Source organism: Balaenoptera borealis (assembly GCF_965194805.1).
Source record: "Balaenoptera borealis genome assembly, chromosome: 3".
NCBI lineage: Eukaryota > Metazoa > Chordata > Mammalia > Artiodactyla > Balaenopteridae > Balaenoptera > Balaenoptera borealis.
The window spans coordinates 176,393,001-176,407,106 of record NC_138866.1 but is presented as its reverse complement, the minus strand read 5'-3'; the positions used below and the strand labels follow the sequence as shown (position 1 = coordinate 176,407,106).

Genomic DNA, 14,106 nt, shown 5'->3' with positions numbered 1-14,106 from the left:
TGGCAGAACCCAGATACTTTGAGGCACGCACACTTTCTTCCTGACCTTAATTTTTAATTTTAAAAAATATATATATATATACCAAAAGCCTTTTTTTGTAAAATGAGGACTCCATGTAGAGAATCAAATAGAAAAGGAAAAGTTCTCTTTTGTCTTTAAATAACCCTTTCAGCGCAGCCTGGAAAAGATAGCCTCCACGTATATTACTGAGCCTCAAACACCTCACTCCTACCTCCACAGCGTCAGACGATTCACAGGTGGGGCATTTTCATGATTTAAAGTGTGTTGCGTGTGTGCTGAAATACAGTAGGAGCTGACCGAGGAGCTGCTTAACGACTCCGCAGTGTAGTCTGTGGAAGAGGTGAAGGCGGCGCAGCCGGCTTCTCGGTAGAATGTAGCTCAGTGCAGACGTGTTCTAGAGAGATAGTGGCAGGGAGACTGCAGACACAGCATCACAGTTGATGGTAATCCTTTTTTCTTTTTTCTCCCCTTGCCAGGAGGCCTTCTAATCTGTTTACCGCGTGAGCAAGCAGCTCGGTTCTGTGCAGAGATAAAGTCCCCCAAATACGGTGAAGGCCACCAAGCATGGATTATTGGGATCGTGGAGAAGGGTAACCGCACGGCCAGGATCATAGACAAACCCCGGATCATCGAGGTCGCGCCACAGGTGGCCACCCAGAATGTGAACCCCACACCTGGTGCCACCTCTTAATCTAGGCCGAGGCAGCTGTGTGGTTTTGTTTTTAAATAGCTCTATTTCCTTTATCATCATTTCAATTAAAGACTATAAACAACAATGAAAAAAATCTCATTGTGTCTACACATCTGGTGACCTTAGGTCGATTTGTGAGTGGATGCAATTAATCAAATAAAATCCATTGCCTTTTTTTCCCGTTACATTAACTGAAGATGCACCTGATCTTGAGGCAGCTTCTGAGTTGAGAATTATATTGTTATCCAATACTGTTGATTCATTTTGAATCTTTAGACACTTATCTCTTGCCGAGTAGGCTCTTTTTAAAGGTGCTTTCACGTAGCACGGACATTACCCATCGTAGTGTCGAACAGCAGTTTGTGTCTTTTCATTTTGTGTATATTTATCAGTATCAGTCTGATCCTTTTTGAAGTGTCTGGAATGGTATTCTGGAAAGACAGAATTGGTGAGTGAGTGACAAAATGGTACCCCAGTAGCGAGAGGGTTGCGTGAGTCCTTTGAGTCTTCTAATTCCAGAGCATCTCTTTGACCCAAGAGTGCATTCAGTTAAACCAGGCAAGTGCTTAACTCTGCATGGGAAGCACTTTGAAGACTAAAAAGAAATGTTACTTCTTTGTTTTGTAGCCTTCCTAATACTTACAGTAATATCATTAACTGTTTTCTTTATCAATAGCAAAAAAGGACACTTTCTGCAATGTAATTAGATGTTCGATAGCGCAGCAAGGAATTGCCCTCCGAAAGGGGGTTCGTGTATAATACTCATTTACAAGTCAACATATAATTAGCTACACAAATAATTTTTAAATATAATCAAAAATAAAGACTGTTCTGTGGATAGTAGTGTTTAATACATTTTATATTTTGTATGGTGATTTCAGGCCTTTTGATTTCTTAAAATCAGCGGCTATTTAGCCTGATCCTTAGCATTACTTTGTCCTTTGCGCCAGTACTTTTCCGTGCACGCTTCCTGTGATCTGTGTGGAAACGCGTATCGCCAGCTGTGCAGCTCGGACTTCGACTTGTTATTCAAATAAATATTTAATTTTTTTTATTGCTCTTGTATAATCAGATGCCCCTTTTAGTATTATTTTAGAAGCATCGGGAGGGTTTTGGCTAAAATACAGTTTATTGGGGGAAAACTAGATTTTAGTTTTATAAACTTTTAAGTCTTTCACGGGACCTATATTTTCTTGAGGTAAATTTTGTAGTTCTAGAACAAATAGGCAATCTAAAAAGGTGTTTATCGGTGTTAACTTAAAAACAGAGGCTTCCTTATACTTTCACCTATGGAATGCGTAGGAGGGGGCTCCTGTCCTCAAGCACAAGTGCACTGATTCCTCACGTGTCTGCGCTGGAAGCTTCTGAGCGCTTCCTGCCTGCAGGCGCCGAAGCCGAGAGAACAGCCAGACTTCTTGCCAAAGGAAACCACCACCTGGGAGACGAAGCCCTGGAAGAGGCTCCACCCTGGACGCGTCCTTCTTCAGGGGCCAAAGCGCAGCCTCTTCGCACGTGTTACTGGAACTCAAGCCATAAGTTCGGTGCGCGGGACCGAGGGGCTGCCGCAGAACTGAAATTAATTGGACGTTTTATAGGAATTGAAACCCATGTTGGTCCTCAAAAGCTACAAGCAGGTGGTCTGCAAAATAAAATGTGTTGGAAACCTGAGTAAGAGAAACATACTGTTGAGCTTTTTTTTTCTTTCTTTCTTTCTTTAAATACAGGCGTGACGGCTAAATCTGAACTACTTTCAATGTTGACCATGTCTTGAATGCTGATGGTTTCCTTGGTGGCAGGTCTGCTGAGAGGAAGTGAGCCAATTGAATGATGCACTTGAGGAAATCATCTTCGTGAAGATTCATGTTTATAAAGAGAAAATGCTGGGTACTTACTTAGAAGTCCATGTAATCGAGGAGGAAGAACTGGGCTTTAAAGGGGTGTTTCTTAGAGAGCGAGTCCACATCACACCTGCATCAGAATCACCTGGGGATGCTTGTCCCAGTCAAACTGTTGGGCCCACCGCAGGCCAACAGCATCAGAATTCGGGGGGGTGGGACTAGGGAAGCCCGCTTAAGTGAGCGCCCTGCGTGGCTAGGCACACTCGTTGCAGAGGCACCGAGGGAGGGAGAGACCTTGCTTTTACCACACGCTTTTCTGGGAATTTTCAAGTCTTGACCATTCTGTTTATTGACATCTGGGTCCAACAAAACAAACAAACAAAAAAACCCCAAGTTATCTTGCACGTTCTTTGAAGAATCAAGTGATTGTCACTGAGTATTTGAGTTCTTGGCAAAATCTATGGAGACTATTTTAAAATTCGGTGAACGGTTAATAAATAGGCAATTATTTGACTTTCTGGTAGCACTTTAAAACTTCACACTGAGGCGTGTTCATCTTGGTATAGAGATTTATTGCCTTTCAACCCTATGATGTTTTGGCATCCAAAAATACAGTTTGTTAGAATGCACAGCATTGGTGAGGACAGCCTACAGAGCCTGGACCCTGAGGAGCTCAGTAATTCCTTTAGGAAACAGGAGTCATTTGCCAGTGAATATCAAAGCTGGGTCTGTTAATTGCACAGGCTGTGTTGAAGGATTTATTGTGATTCAGTCCAGGAAAAGAAACAAGTACTGTGTTAAGCGATATGTACTTTGGGGCTCAGTATTTTTAAATAACTTAGTATATTGTAGTTTCCAAATTCTGCATGCCTTATTATGAATAAATGCAAGCGTTTCAAAATCATTCTGATTGTAGATGTATAAGCCAGCAGTTTCCAGCCTGAATTTAGCATTGCCCTTGAAAGAGTTAATCTGAACTCTAAATTTTACAGTGTTATTCTGTAAAGAAAGACCAGAATAGCTATACTATTCTTAATTTTTAGAAGTAATAAAGCAAGCATAGATGTTGATGCTTCAGATACTTAACTGTCACGTGTGCACGTGTGTGTGTGTGTAAGTGTGTATATATCTCCCTGAGCTGCTCATTTCCACACCAACTCACCCTTTTCCTCTAGATTAGGTAATGGCTGCGTAGACAATATAATTTACTTTGAACGGTAATTTGTACCTTTTCTCATTAAAGATCCACAGTGAACCATGCAATTATTAAATGTGCCAGGGTCCACCAGGAAAACCCACAAAGCCCTGGTCTTAAAAGTGGAGCATTAGAATATCATTTTGCCTCTGGTTTTGTCTCCGTGTCTTGAAAGACTGGGAGTCGGTGGATTGTCTTGCCTTCATCCAGTGAAACAATCGGTAAGATGGGGAGTTCACAGGTGTCTAGACACGTTCAAGAATTGCCTGAGGGACTTCCCTGGCGGTCCAGTGGATAAGACTCCGTGCTCCTAATGCAGAGGGCCCGGGTTCGATCCCTAGTCAGGGAACTAGATCCCACATGCTGCAACTAAAGATCCCACATGCTGCAACTAAAGATCCCCCATGCTGCAACGAAGACCCAGCATAGCCAAAATAAATAAATAAATAAATATTAAAAAAAAAAAATCGCTGGAATCCAAGTCCGCAATCAATGCCAATTGCTTTGGGTTAGTCAGCAAACACTGGGGGAAGAGGGTTCCTATGGTTCACAGTCCTTGAATATCTGAACTCTGAGAATGCAGTTGACGTTTTCAGTGGTTTCTGACGGTCCTTCCAGTACTGTTGCCTCTGGAGGGGGTCTGTGCTTGGGAGGACTGCATATCCAAAACCCATCGAAGCTTCGTGTGAGGAAACAGAAGACCCACGAGAGTGCTGATCTGGTGGCGGAGGTCAGCGTGCTGTCTCCTCTCTGCATTTCAGGGACGTCAGCCTGCTCACACTGAAGTTTAGGGAGACCGATGAAACGTTACGTTGGTCATTACCAATGATCAAGTCCTATATCTTGCCTGGTTCTTAAAGCAGAGCCGTATAAAACTGGTGTCTCAAACACAGCCCTGCTTTGGTCCATTTTGAAAAAATGAAGAAAATGGTAAGAGCTGAGCATTGCTGTTTTGTTTTTTTTTTATAAAAAGGCAGATTTTATTTCTAGTACATTAATAAATAATACAAAGGAATCAGAAGACAGCCAACCTGGACGATTTTAAAAGTTAAAGGGACTTCCCTGGTGGTCCAGTGGTTAAGACTCCACGCTTCCACTGCAGGGGGCACGGGCTTGATCCCTGGTCAGGGAACTAAGATCCCTCAAGCCGTGCAGCACGGCCAAAAAAAAAAAAAGGTAAAAAAGTTTAAAATTAAAAAAAAAAAAGTTATAGAAGTAAGTGGCCATGGCCACCTTATGCCAGTGAAATCGGTCTAGTAAGTCTACCTACATTATGAAGTTTTGGGGTGTTGCTTCAAGTCCAGGGAACATTTATTTATTTTCCCCTTTTTATTTTGAAAAAAATTAAACATGGAAAAGAAGGAATAGTAGAATGGACACTCCTAGAAATGTTAAGTTGTTGCTATTTTACCACACTTCTTTCTCTCCATGTTTAACACAAGCAGGCACACATTCATACATATATACATACACACTCTGGTTTGGCTGTGACCAAGCCACTCACATAGGTAGACTGCAGACTTGGTGACACTGTGAGTGGCAGGTGAGGGACGTCACACTGTCCTAGCAGGTATTTTCCTCGGCTAAGCAGACTGCCTTGCCTCTGGCCATGGTGTTTTCATGGCAGTTTTTATATTTTAAGGGAAGAATGAAAGAATTTCCAGAGTCTGAAATAATGGAGGTGAACAAAACTAAGAGAAATGCCAAACGAGTAATGGAGCTTTTAAAAAACTGGCCATATATTAGATACATTGTTGTGCAACATGTTTCTTTTCACTTAATATACCCTGGACCTAATTTCTTATCATGTTTAATGCCAGAACTATCCCCGTTCACTTCAACCCTCAGGTAGTATCCCCTGGTATGGCTGTAGGATACTCAGGCATTGAAACAGAAATATCGAAGATGTTTCTAATTGTCTCCAGTTCACTCACCTTCAGTTTTGTTGAACACTAATCCTTGAAATGTTGAAAACCTAAATGTTCACTCCTGTTCGAGGCGACAAGCGTTGGCTCAAACACAGTACTTAAGTTCCGTTCCGGGAGCACGTTCATAAGTCCAATTTGTTCATAAGTCCGACAAAGTTAGCCTCGGTACCCAACTAACACAATCAGCTATATAGTACTGTACTGTAATAGGTTTAGAATACTTCTCACACAAATAATACATAAAAAAACACACAAAAAATAAAGAAAATATTTTTAATCTTACAGTACAGTACCTTGAAAAGCCCAGCAGTACAGCACAACAGCTGGCATCCAGGGGCTGGCATCATCGAGTGAGCCGGCAAGAAGAGTTACTGACTGGAGGAGGGGGAGGAGGTGGGAGATGGTAGAGCCGAAGGATCGTCAGCGGTAGGAGACGGAGGGCAAGCTGCAATTTCACGCACGTCTGACGTTGATGGCACAGGTTCTGGTTCCTTGCTGGATTCAAGTCTACCTACCCTCTTGAAAAACGATCCAGTGATGTCTGGGTAGTAGCTCTTTTTTTCTCATCAGAGATGACACGGTAGCACTGGATTGCATTCTGAATGGCTGCTGCAACCTTCGTCTGCCAGTCTACATTCGGGTCCCGTGCCTCAGAAACTAACAGTGCCTCCTCAAATAAAGAAAATCCCCTTGCCGTCTCCTCATCGTGAATCTCTTCAGTTTTTCAGTTTACTTCTTCCTCTTGTCTCTCTTCGTCCTTTCTCTGGAGGCAGATTCCATCAGATCTTCATTAGTAAGCTCGTGTTGCACAGCAAGGAGTTCAATGAGATTGTCCTCTCGCAGATCTAGCTTGAAATAAAGATACTGTACTACTGTACTCTATACAGTACTATAGAGTAAAGTGCACAAAAGCACAACCACTTGTAGAGGATGCACTCACGTGACAGTGTACACCAGACACGTGAACTAACTTACGTGATTGGACATGTAAACGCCGTTCTCATCTGGGAAAGTTTGACACTTGAAGGTTCGTACGTAGGGCACTTACTGAAAATCAATTAACAAGCGCTGCTTACGTGGCTCTGCCAAGTGGGGCCGGCCGGGAGGAAGATTTCTTCACCACTCACTGCTGAGCCCTGGGCACCTGGCAAGCCTGGGCCTACGGGTGCCCTGTGGCATAGTCTGCTTTTCTGACGTGCAAGGATAAACCAGCAGGTTATAAGCGGTATTTTAAAGAAACATCCAATCCCCAAATACTTGAATTGTAAAAGAGCAGAGAAATCCTGGTCTTGACACATATTCTAAGGATCTTTCCCTCCCCTGGTTTATAGTGTTTCCCTCTGACCCACCAGTTCCCAGGGTCTCTGGTACCAACTTCTCTCCCTGTCCCCTGTCCCCTCTGGCTGCATGTACTCCCCGTGGAGAAATGCCTTGTATAGATCCTGAAGCCCTTGCCAGGTACTTACTATCTTCCTCTTTAACTAGACTGCGAACTCTCTGCTAACATGAATGCTTGCCCACATCCCTCTCTATTTTTCCCTGTACTTTGTGGACAGCCCTGCACAAATTCGGTACCCAAGAAGTGTGTGAAGTTGTGTTCGTTGATTTATCTTCATTTCATGTTGGACACTTTACCCTAGTCCTCTTGACATTTTTCAATCCAAACAATTCCATAAAGTGATAATTTTATCCTTTCATTTTCTGCTGAATTTGTACATATATAGCCTTTAGTTTCTAGTTCCTCCCGAAAGATTAAAAACCTCTCTGCACCACACATTGTCTCAATTCTGCAGACTTGTTTGAATTATGGCTGACATCAGAAATGGGCTTGGAGAAAATAAACCTGCATCTCTTTGTCCGGAAATGATTTATAGGAGGTTTGTATTATAACTTCAACACACAGCTTAATTATATTTGTGCCCTTAGAAATATCTTTATGCTGTTTTTCTTAAATTATTTTCATAAGAGAAGACCATGATCTTTATGGGACAGATGCAGAAATTGTAAGTCAGAGCTAAAGGAATGGAAATGAGTGCTCTGTGTGTGTCTGTGTGTGTGTGTGTGTGATTTTTTTTTTTTCTTGTTTCCTTCCTCCTTACCCTACCTTCGCCACAAAAATGCCAGAAATCAGTGGTTCTCAATGGGATGGAAGTGAGGGTAGTGGTATGTCAAAGTCACCTGGAGAGATTCTTCCTTGGGTTTAGGGCTCACCCAGGATAAGCTCATGGCTAGATCCTTAACTTAATCACATCTGTGTGGACAAAAAATGTCACCTTCCATATCAGGAAACAAAGGACGTTGTGGCCATCATCCAGCAGCCACTGCAGCAGCCCCAGACTGTGCACCCTGAGGGGATTCAGGGTGGAGAAAACACGGGATACCAGCCTTAGATAGTTAAGGTGCACATCAGAGGAATGATTTCAAGGAGCCCAGACTCTTGCATCTTCCCATACAAAAGAAAAGTGCTAAATTCATTAACTTGAGACAGCCCGTTGTTTTTCTTTAACTAACGGTAGTCTTTTGACGTTCCAACTACCTGGGTTTTGTTTTGTTTTTGTTTTTGTTTTCTTTTGGCAAAACTTCTCTATATCCTGGCTCCTCCTTTACAGTCGCTCAGACCTATCTGAGAGGCTGTCTCTCTCCTGGGCTTATGCCCTCAGCAAGTCTGCCGAATAAAACATAATTCTCCTATGCATTTTCTTTTCAATCGACATCTGCAAAGACCCTTTTTCCAAACAAGGTCACAATTACCCTTTCCAGGGGTTAGGACATGGACATATCTTCTGGAGGGGCCTCCGTTGTGAGGGAAGATCAGAAATTCCGTTCTGAGACATCTGTTAGAAATCCTAGTGACGACGTGAAGTAGGCAGTTGGATACACAGGGTTTGGAATTTATTGGAGAGTCCAGGCCAGAGATATAAATTTAGGGATCACCATTTTACAGAAGGAACTTAACATCCTGAGGCCGGAGATTACCGAGGGAACTAGAGTTTACAGAAAAGAGATGTCAAAGTGTTAGGGAACCATTGACCGAAACCACCCACCTGGGCCAGGCACAATGATAACCGCTGGCCTGAGCTGTCTCACATGACGAGGTCCCGATAAAGAACATGGTGCTGCCACTGAAAACTAACCGGGAGAATTCGGGAGGGGCCACAAGGAGGGAGGAGATCCCAGCCCATAGTATATCTTGTAAAACTAACCCAGAAGCATTCGGGAGGCGCCACAAGGAGGGAGGAGACCCCAGCCCATAGTATGTCTTGTAAAACTAACCCAGAAGCATTCGGGTGGGGAAAAAGGAGGAGGGGGGAGACAATATGTCCTGCTAACCTCCCAGAAACCGTCGCGCTGGAATCCATCTGGGCTGAGAGCTGCGCGAGTCACCAGGAAGGACCCTGAGTCAGACTACGGGGTTAAGCAAGATGATTGGCCAGAGACAACCGGGAAACTAACCCCATCACCATAAAACCCGAGACTGTGAGCCACGTGGCAGAGCAGTTCTCCTGGGTTCCCTCACCCTGCTGCTCTCCGCCCGGGCGCCCCTTCCCAATAAAGTCTCTTGCTTTGTCAGCACGTGTGTCTCCTTGGACAGTTCATTTCCAAGCATTAGACAAGAGCCCACTCTTGGGCCCTGAAAGGGGTCCCCCTTCCTGCAACAAAAGGACTGAATTGGGAGCCCAGGGAATGAGGAAGAACCAGCAAAGGAGGCTGAGAAGGAGCAGGAAGTGAAGTCACTTCAGTGTTTCACTGGGTCCAAAGCTGCTCAGGCGTCCAATAAATCTCGAAATGAGAATTGACCATTGGATGCTCAACGAGCTCGTGATTACTGGTGAACTTGACAAGAGCAGTTTCGGTGAAATGATGAGGCTAAAAGATTGACTGGCTTCCAAAGAAAGATGAGAAAAATTGGAGACGGTGAATTTAAACAATTTTCTCAAGCTTTGCTGCAAAAAGATAGAGAAATGTGAGTGACAGCTGGAAGGAGAGGTGAGGACAACCGGGAGCTTTTATAAAATAAGGGGGAGAAGAGCATGTTGTATGCTGATGGGGGAAGGACCCAACAAGATGGAGAAGGAGAGGAGGAGAAACATCAAGACAAGGGATGCACAAGGGGAGGGCTAGCTTTTGCTGGGAGCACTGAACAGTCCTTCAGCAGCAGAGCTGCAGGTAGATAGCAAGTGTGCTGGCTTCTGGTTTGGTTTTTTTTGGCTTGAGGGATCCTCAGTTCCCCAACCAGGGATTGAACCCCCGGCCACAGCAGTGAAAGCCCGGAATCCTAGGCCACCAAGAAACTCCTTAAGTGCACTTTAAAACTCGCTTACTCAGCCCTAAAAAAGAACTAAATAATGCCATTTGCAGCAGCATGGATGGAGACTTTAGAGATCATCATACTGAGTGAAGTAAGTCAGACAGAGAAAGACAAATATCATATGATATCACTCATATGTGGAACCTAATTTTAAAAAATGACACAAATGAACTTATTTTCAAAACAGAAACAGACTTACAGATATTGAAAACAAGCTTCTGGTTACCAAGGGAGAGGGATAAATCAGGAACTTGAGATTAACATATATACTCTACTGTATATAAGATAGATAACCAACAAGGACCTACTGTATAGCACAGGGAACTCTACTCAATATTCTGTGATAACCTATATGAGAAAAGAATCTGAAAAAGAATGAATATATGTATATGTATAACTGAATCACTTTGTTGTACACCTGAAACTAACACAACATTGTAAATCAACTATACTCCAATTAAAAAAAAAAAAAAAACTCGCTACTAAATAACGTGGCCTATAGTCATATCTATTTTTCTCAAAAGGAAATGGTATTTTTCAATCTGGAATTGATTACATTTTCTCATTCATATAATGAAATTTTCTTAGTGTGCACAACACTTGAACAATTTAATCCAAGGTTTTCCTAGGTCCTAATTTTTCTTAGCTGCTCAAATATATGGCTATTATCTAAAAAATCATTTCCTTTAACATCTTACACATTGGGAAAAACTATTCCTTAGATGATTTTGAAAACTCCTATGTTTCAACATTTGTCTTCAAGATTACTTTCAATATTTGGGTAAACCAAGTACATTGCTTGAAGGGGGGAAAATAAATATTTTATTTAATAAGAAATGAATAAATATCAAACGCTGAAGAAGAAATTGTCACTCCTGTGATAATGTTCACATTCCATTAATGTTTTGTTTCAATGGTTGTAAACTATTTTTATTTCAATAACACAATTACTAAAGATGCCTACATAGAGAATTTCCAAATAATCCAAATTACCATTTTTTTTTTTTTTGGCCGTGGTGCACAGCTTGTGGGATCTCAGTTCCCCGACCAGGGATTGAATGTAGGCCACGGCAGTGAAAGCGCCAAGTCCTAACCACTAGATCACCAGGGAACGCCCCCAAATCGCTATTTTAAAAAACTAGTAACATTAAAGATAAAACAAAACAAAACAAAAAGCCAGTAATATTTACCTCTTTACCTAAAGGACAATTTATTGTTTTAATTCCCAATGGAATCTTAAATGGAAAATTTAAACCCAGCATTCCCTCTAATTTTAAAAAGGCAGATAACAACTGGAAGTACTCAGGGATTTCCTCATCTCTTCTAACAGTCATAAACTTATACACATCCATTGTGTAAATGGCTGATGGTAGAGAGGGCAGGGATTTTCACACACTTGTAAAATGAGGATATTTTAAGGTAACATTAAAAATACAGGTGTACATAACTTCATTTCATTCCGATTTCTCATTGGTCAGGAAAGCCAAGGCTTCTCGCAAGGCCTGTGAGGATAAATGTCTTAATCTTTAAATAATTCGGGCATAAGATCTAAATAGACATTTCCCCAAAGAAAACATACAGATGGCCAACGTGCACATGAAAAGATGCTCGTCACCACTAATTATTAGAGAAATGCAAATCAAAACTACAATCACCTCACACCACTCAGAACAGCCATCGTCAAAAAGTCTACAAATAATAAATGCTGGAGAGGGTGTGGAGAAAAGGGAACCCTCCTGCACTGTTGGTGGGAATGTAAATTGGTGCAGCCACTATGGAAAACAGTATGGAGTTTCCTTAAAAAACTAAAAATAGAGTTGCCATATGATCCAGCAATCCCACTCCTGGGTATATATCCAGAGAAAACCATAATTCAGAAAGATACTTGTATCCCATTGTTCATAGCAGCACTATTTACAATAGCCAAGACATGCAAGCAACCTAAATGTCCATCAACGGATGAATGGATAAAGAAGATATGGTATATATATATACAATGGACTATTACTCAGCCATAAAAAAAGAAGGAAATAATGCCATTTGCAGCACATGGATGGACCTAGAGATTATCATACTAAGTCAGACAGAGAAAAACAAATATATGAGATCACATGTGGAATCTAAAATATGATACAAATGAACTTATCTACAAAACAGAAAGAGTCAGACATAGAAAACAACCTTATGGTTACTAAAGGGGGAGAGGGGATAAATTAGGAGTATGAGATTAACAGATAGACACTACTATATATGAAATAGACAGACAACAAGGACCTACTGTAGAGCAAAAGGAACTATACTCAAAATCTTGTAATAACTTATAATGGAAAAGACTCTGAAAAAGACTATATATACATATATGCATGTATAACTGAATCACTTTGCTGTACACCTGAAACTAACACAATATTGTAAATCAACTACAGTTCAATAAAAAAAAAAAATTCAGGTAGAGGTGGACTGAATTGACATATTTACTTTTTTTTTCTCCTCCCAGCAGTCTCCACTTTTCACCACGCGAGGGCAGTAACGAGATACCTATTTGACCATTCCCGTTCCGTCAGGGGTTTTTCTCAGAAAGATGCAGATTCTCTTTCCTGTACCTATCAAAGGCCAGATACTTCGTTTCAAACTATGATAAACACAAGCGTATCTCCTGAAAACCCTTAGAGATCCAGTTGACAAGTTCAGGGTCAGGTTCCAGCCACGGGATGAGAAGTTTAAGGGGAATGAGGTTAAGAGCTAATAAGGGAAGGCCCGGGCCCTCCTGTTAAGTAAAAGAATCTGGGAGTGTGGGTAAGGAGGAATCATGGAAAAAGAATAAAGAACCCAGAGGTGGAAGCCCAAAGACAGTCCTTTCTCCTTTCTGCCTTGGAGAAAACAGGCAGCAGCTTACAGTAATTCTGAGTTCTGCTTCTCTCCTTGACTACGGCAGTTTCACCACGTTATATAAAGGCATCATTAAGAAATCAAAACATGTTTACGAGGTTAGACGTTCTGAAAGTAACTCTTTAAGATAAAGAAACAATTAAAAAATGAGAGAAAGAAAACCCAAGGACATTCTTAGCCAGCCATCTGTAGATACTAGATGGAAAAGAGATCTTATGGAAAGAATTTCTAGATCTTACAGCCACTATGGAAAACACTATAAAGGTACCTCAAAAAATTAAAAATAGTACTACCATATGATCGAGCAATCCCAGTTCTAGGTATTTATGCGAATGAACTGAAATCAGGATCTCAAAGAGATACATACACCCCCATGTTCACTGCAGCATTATTACAATAGCCAAGATATGGAAACAACCTAAGTGTCCATCAATGGATGAATGGGTAAAGATGACAGGGTATATACATACAATGGAATGTTATTCAGCCTTAATAGAGAAGAAAATCCTGCCATTTGCGACAACATGGATAAACCTTGAGAGCATAATGCTAAGTGAAATAAGCTAATCACAGAAGGACAAATACTACATGATGCTACTTGTATGTGGAATCTAAAGGAGTCAACCTCAAAAAAAAAAAAAAGTCAACCTCATAGAAGCACAGAGGAGAATGATGGTTACCAGGGCATGGGAGGAAGACATGGAGAGGTGGGTACAAAGTTTCAGTTATGCAAGATAAAACAGTTCTGGAGATCTGCAATACAGCATAGTGCCTGTAGCTAAAAATGCTTCATCCTGTACTTAACATTTGCTAAGAGGGTAGATCTTATGCTGTGTTCTTACCACACACATACACACACACACACACACACACACACAAATGAGATAAACAGTGTGGGAGGAAACTGATAGGCAATGGATGTTTATGTCCTTGATGGTGGTGATGGTTTCACGCACTCATCCCCAAACTCATCCCATTGGGGGAAAAAAAAAAAAATTCTAGTTCTTTACTAAATTTAAAATTAGGGAATTCCCTGGCAGTCCAGTGGTTAGGGCCCCCGTGCTTCCATTGCATGGGGCACGGGTTCCATCCCTGGTCGGGGAACTAATATCCCGCATGCTGCGTGGCCCGCCAAAAAAATAAAAATAGAAAAATAAAAAATAATGTTATACCAGACCGTGGTTTAGACATTTCATAGAATCATTTATTTCCTACACTTTTTTAAAATGACCAAA

At 41.6% G+C, this 14,106-nt stretch overlaps 2 protein-coding genes across 7 annotated transcripts in view; one reads left to right on the top strand and one right to left on the bottom strand.

Moving 5' to 3' along the window:
• Positions 1–14,035, top strand: part of SEPHS1 (selenophosphate synthetase 1) — a 40,668-nt gene extending 26,633 nt beyond the window's left edge. For all 6 annotated transcript variants that reach the window (XM_082385464.1, XM_082385467.1, XM_082385465.1 and 3 more), the window contains one exon: positions 498–14,035. In XM_082385464.1, the coding sequence (XP_082241590.1) occupies positions 498–712 (215 nt within the window). In that variant the 3' untranslated portion in view covers positions 713–14,035. The remainder of the gene's footprint in view (positions 1–497) is intronic.
• Positions 1–14,106, bottom strand: part of MCM10 (minichromosome maintenance 10 replication initiation factor) — a 131,706-nt gene that overhangs the window by 9,911 nt on the left and 107,689 nt on the right. The window lies entirely within an intron of this gene.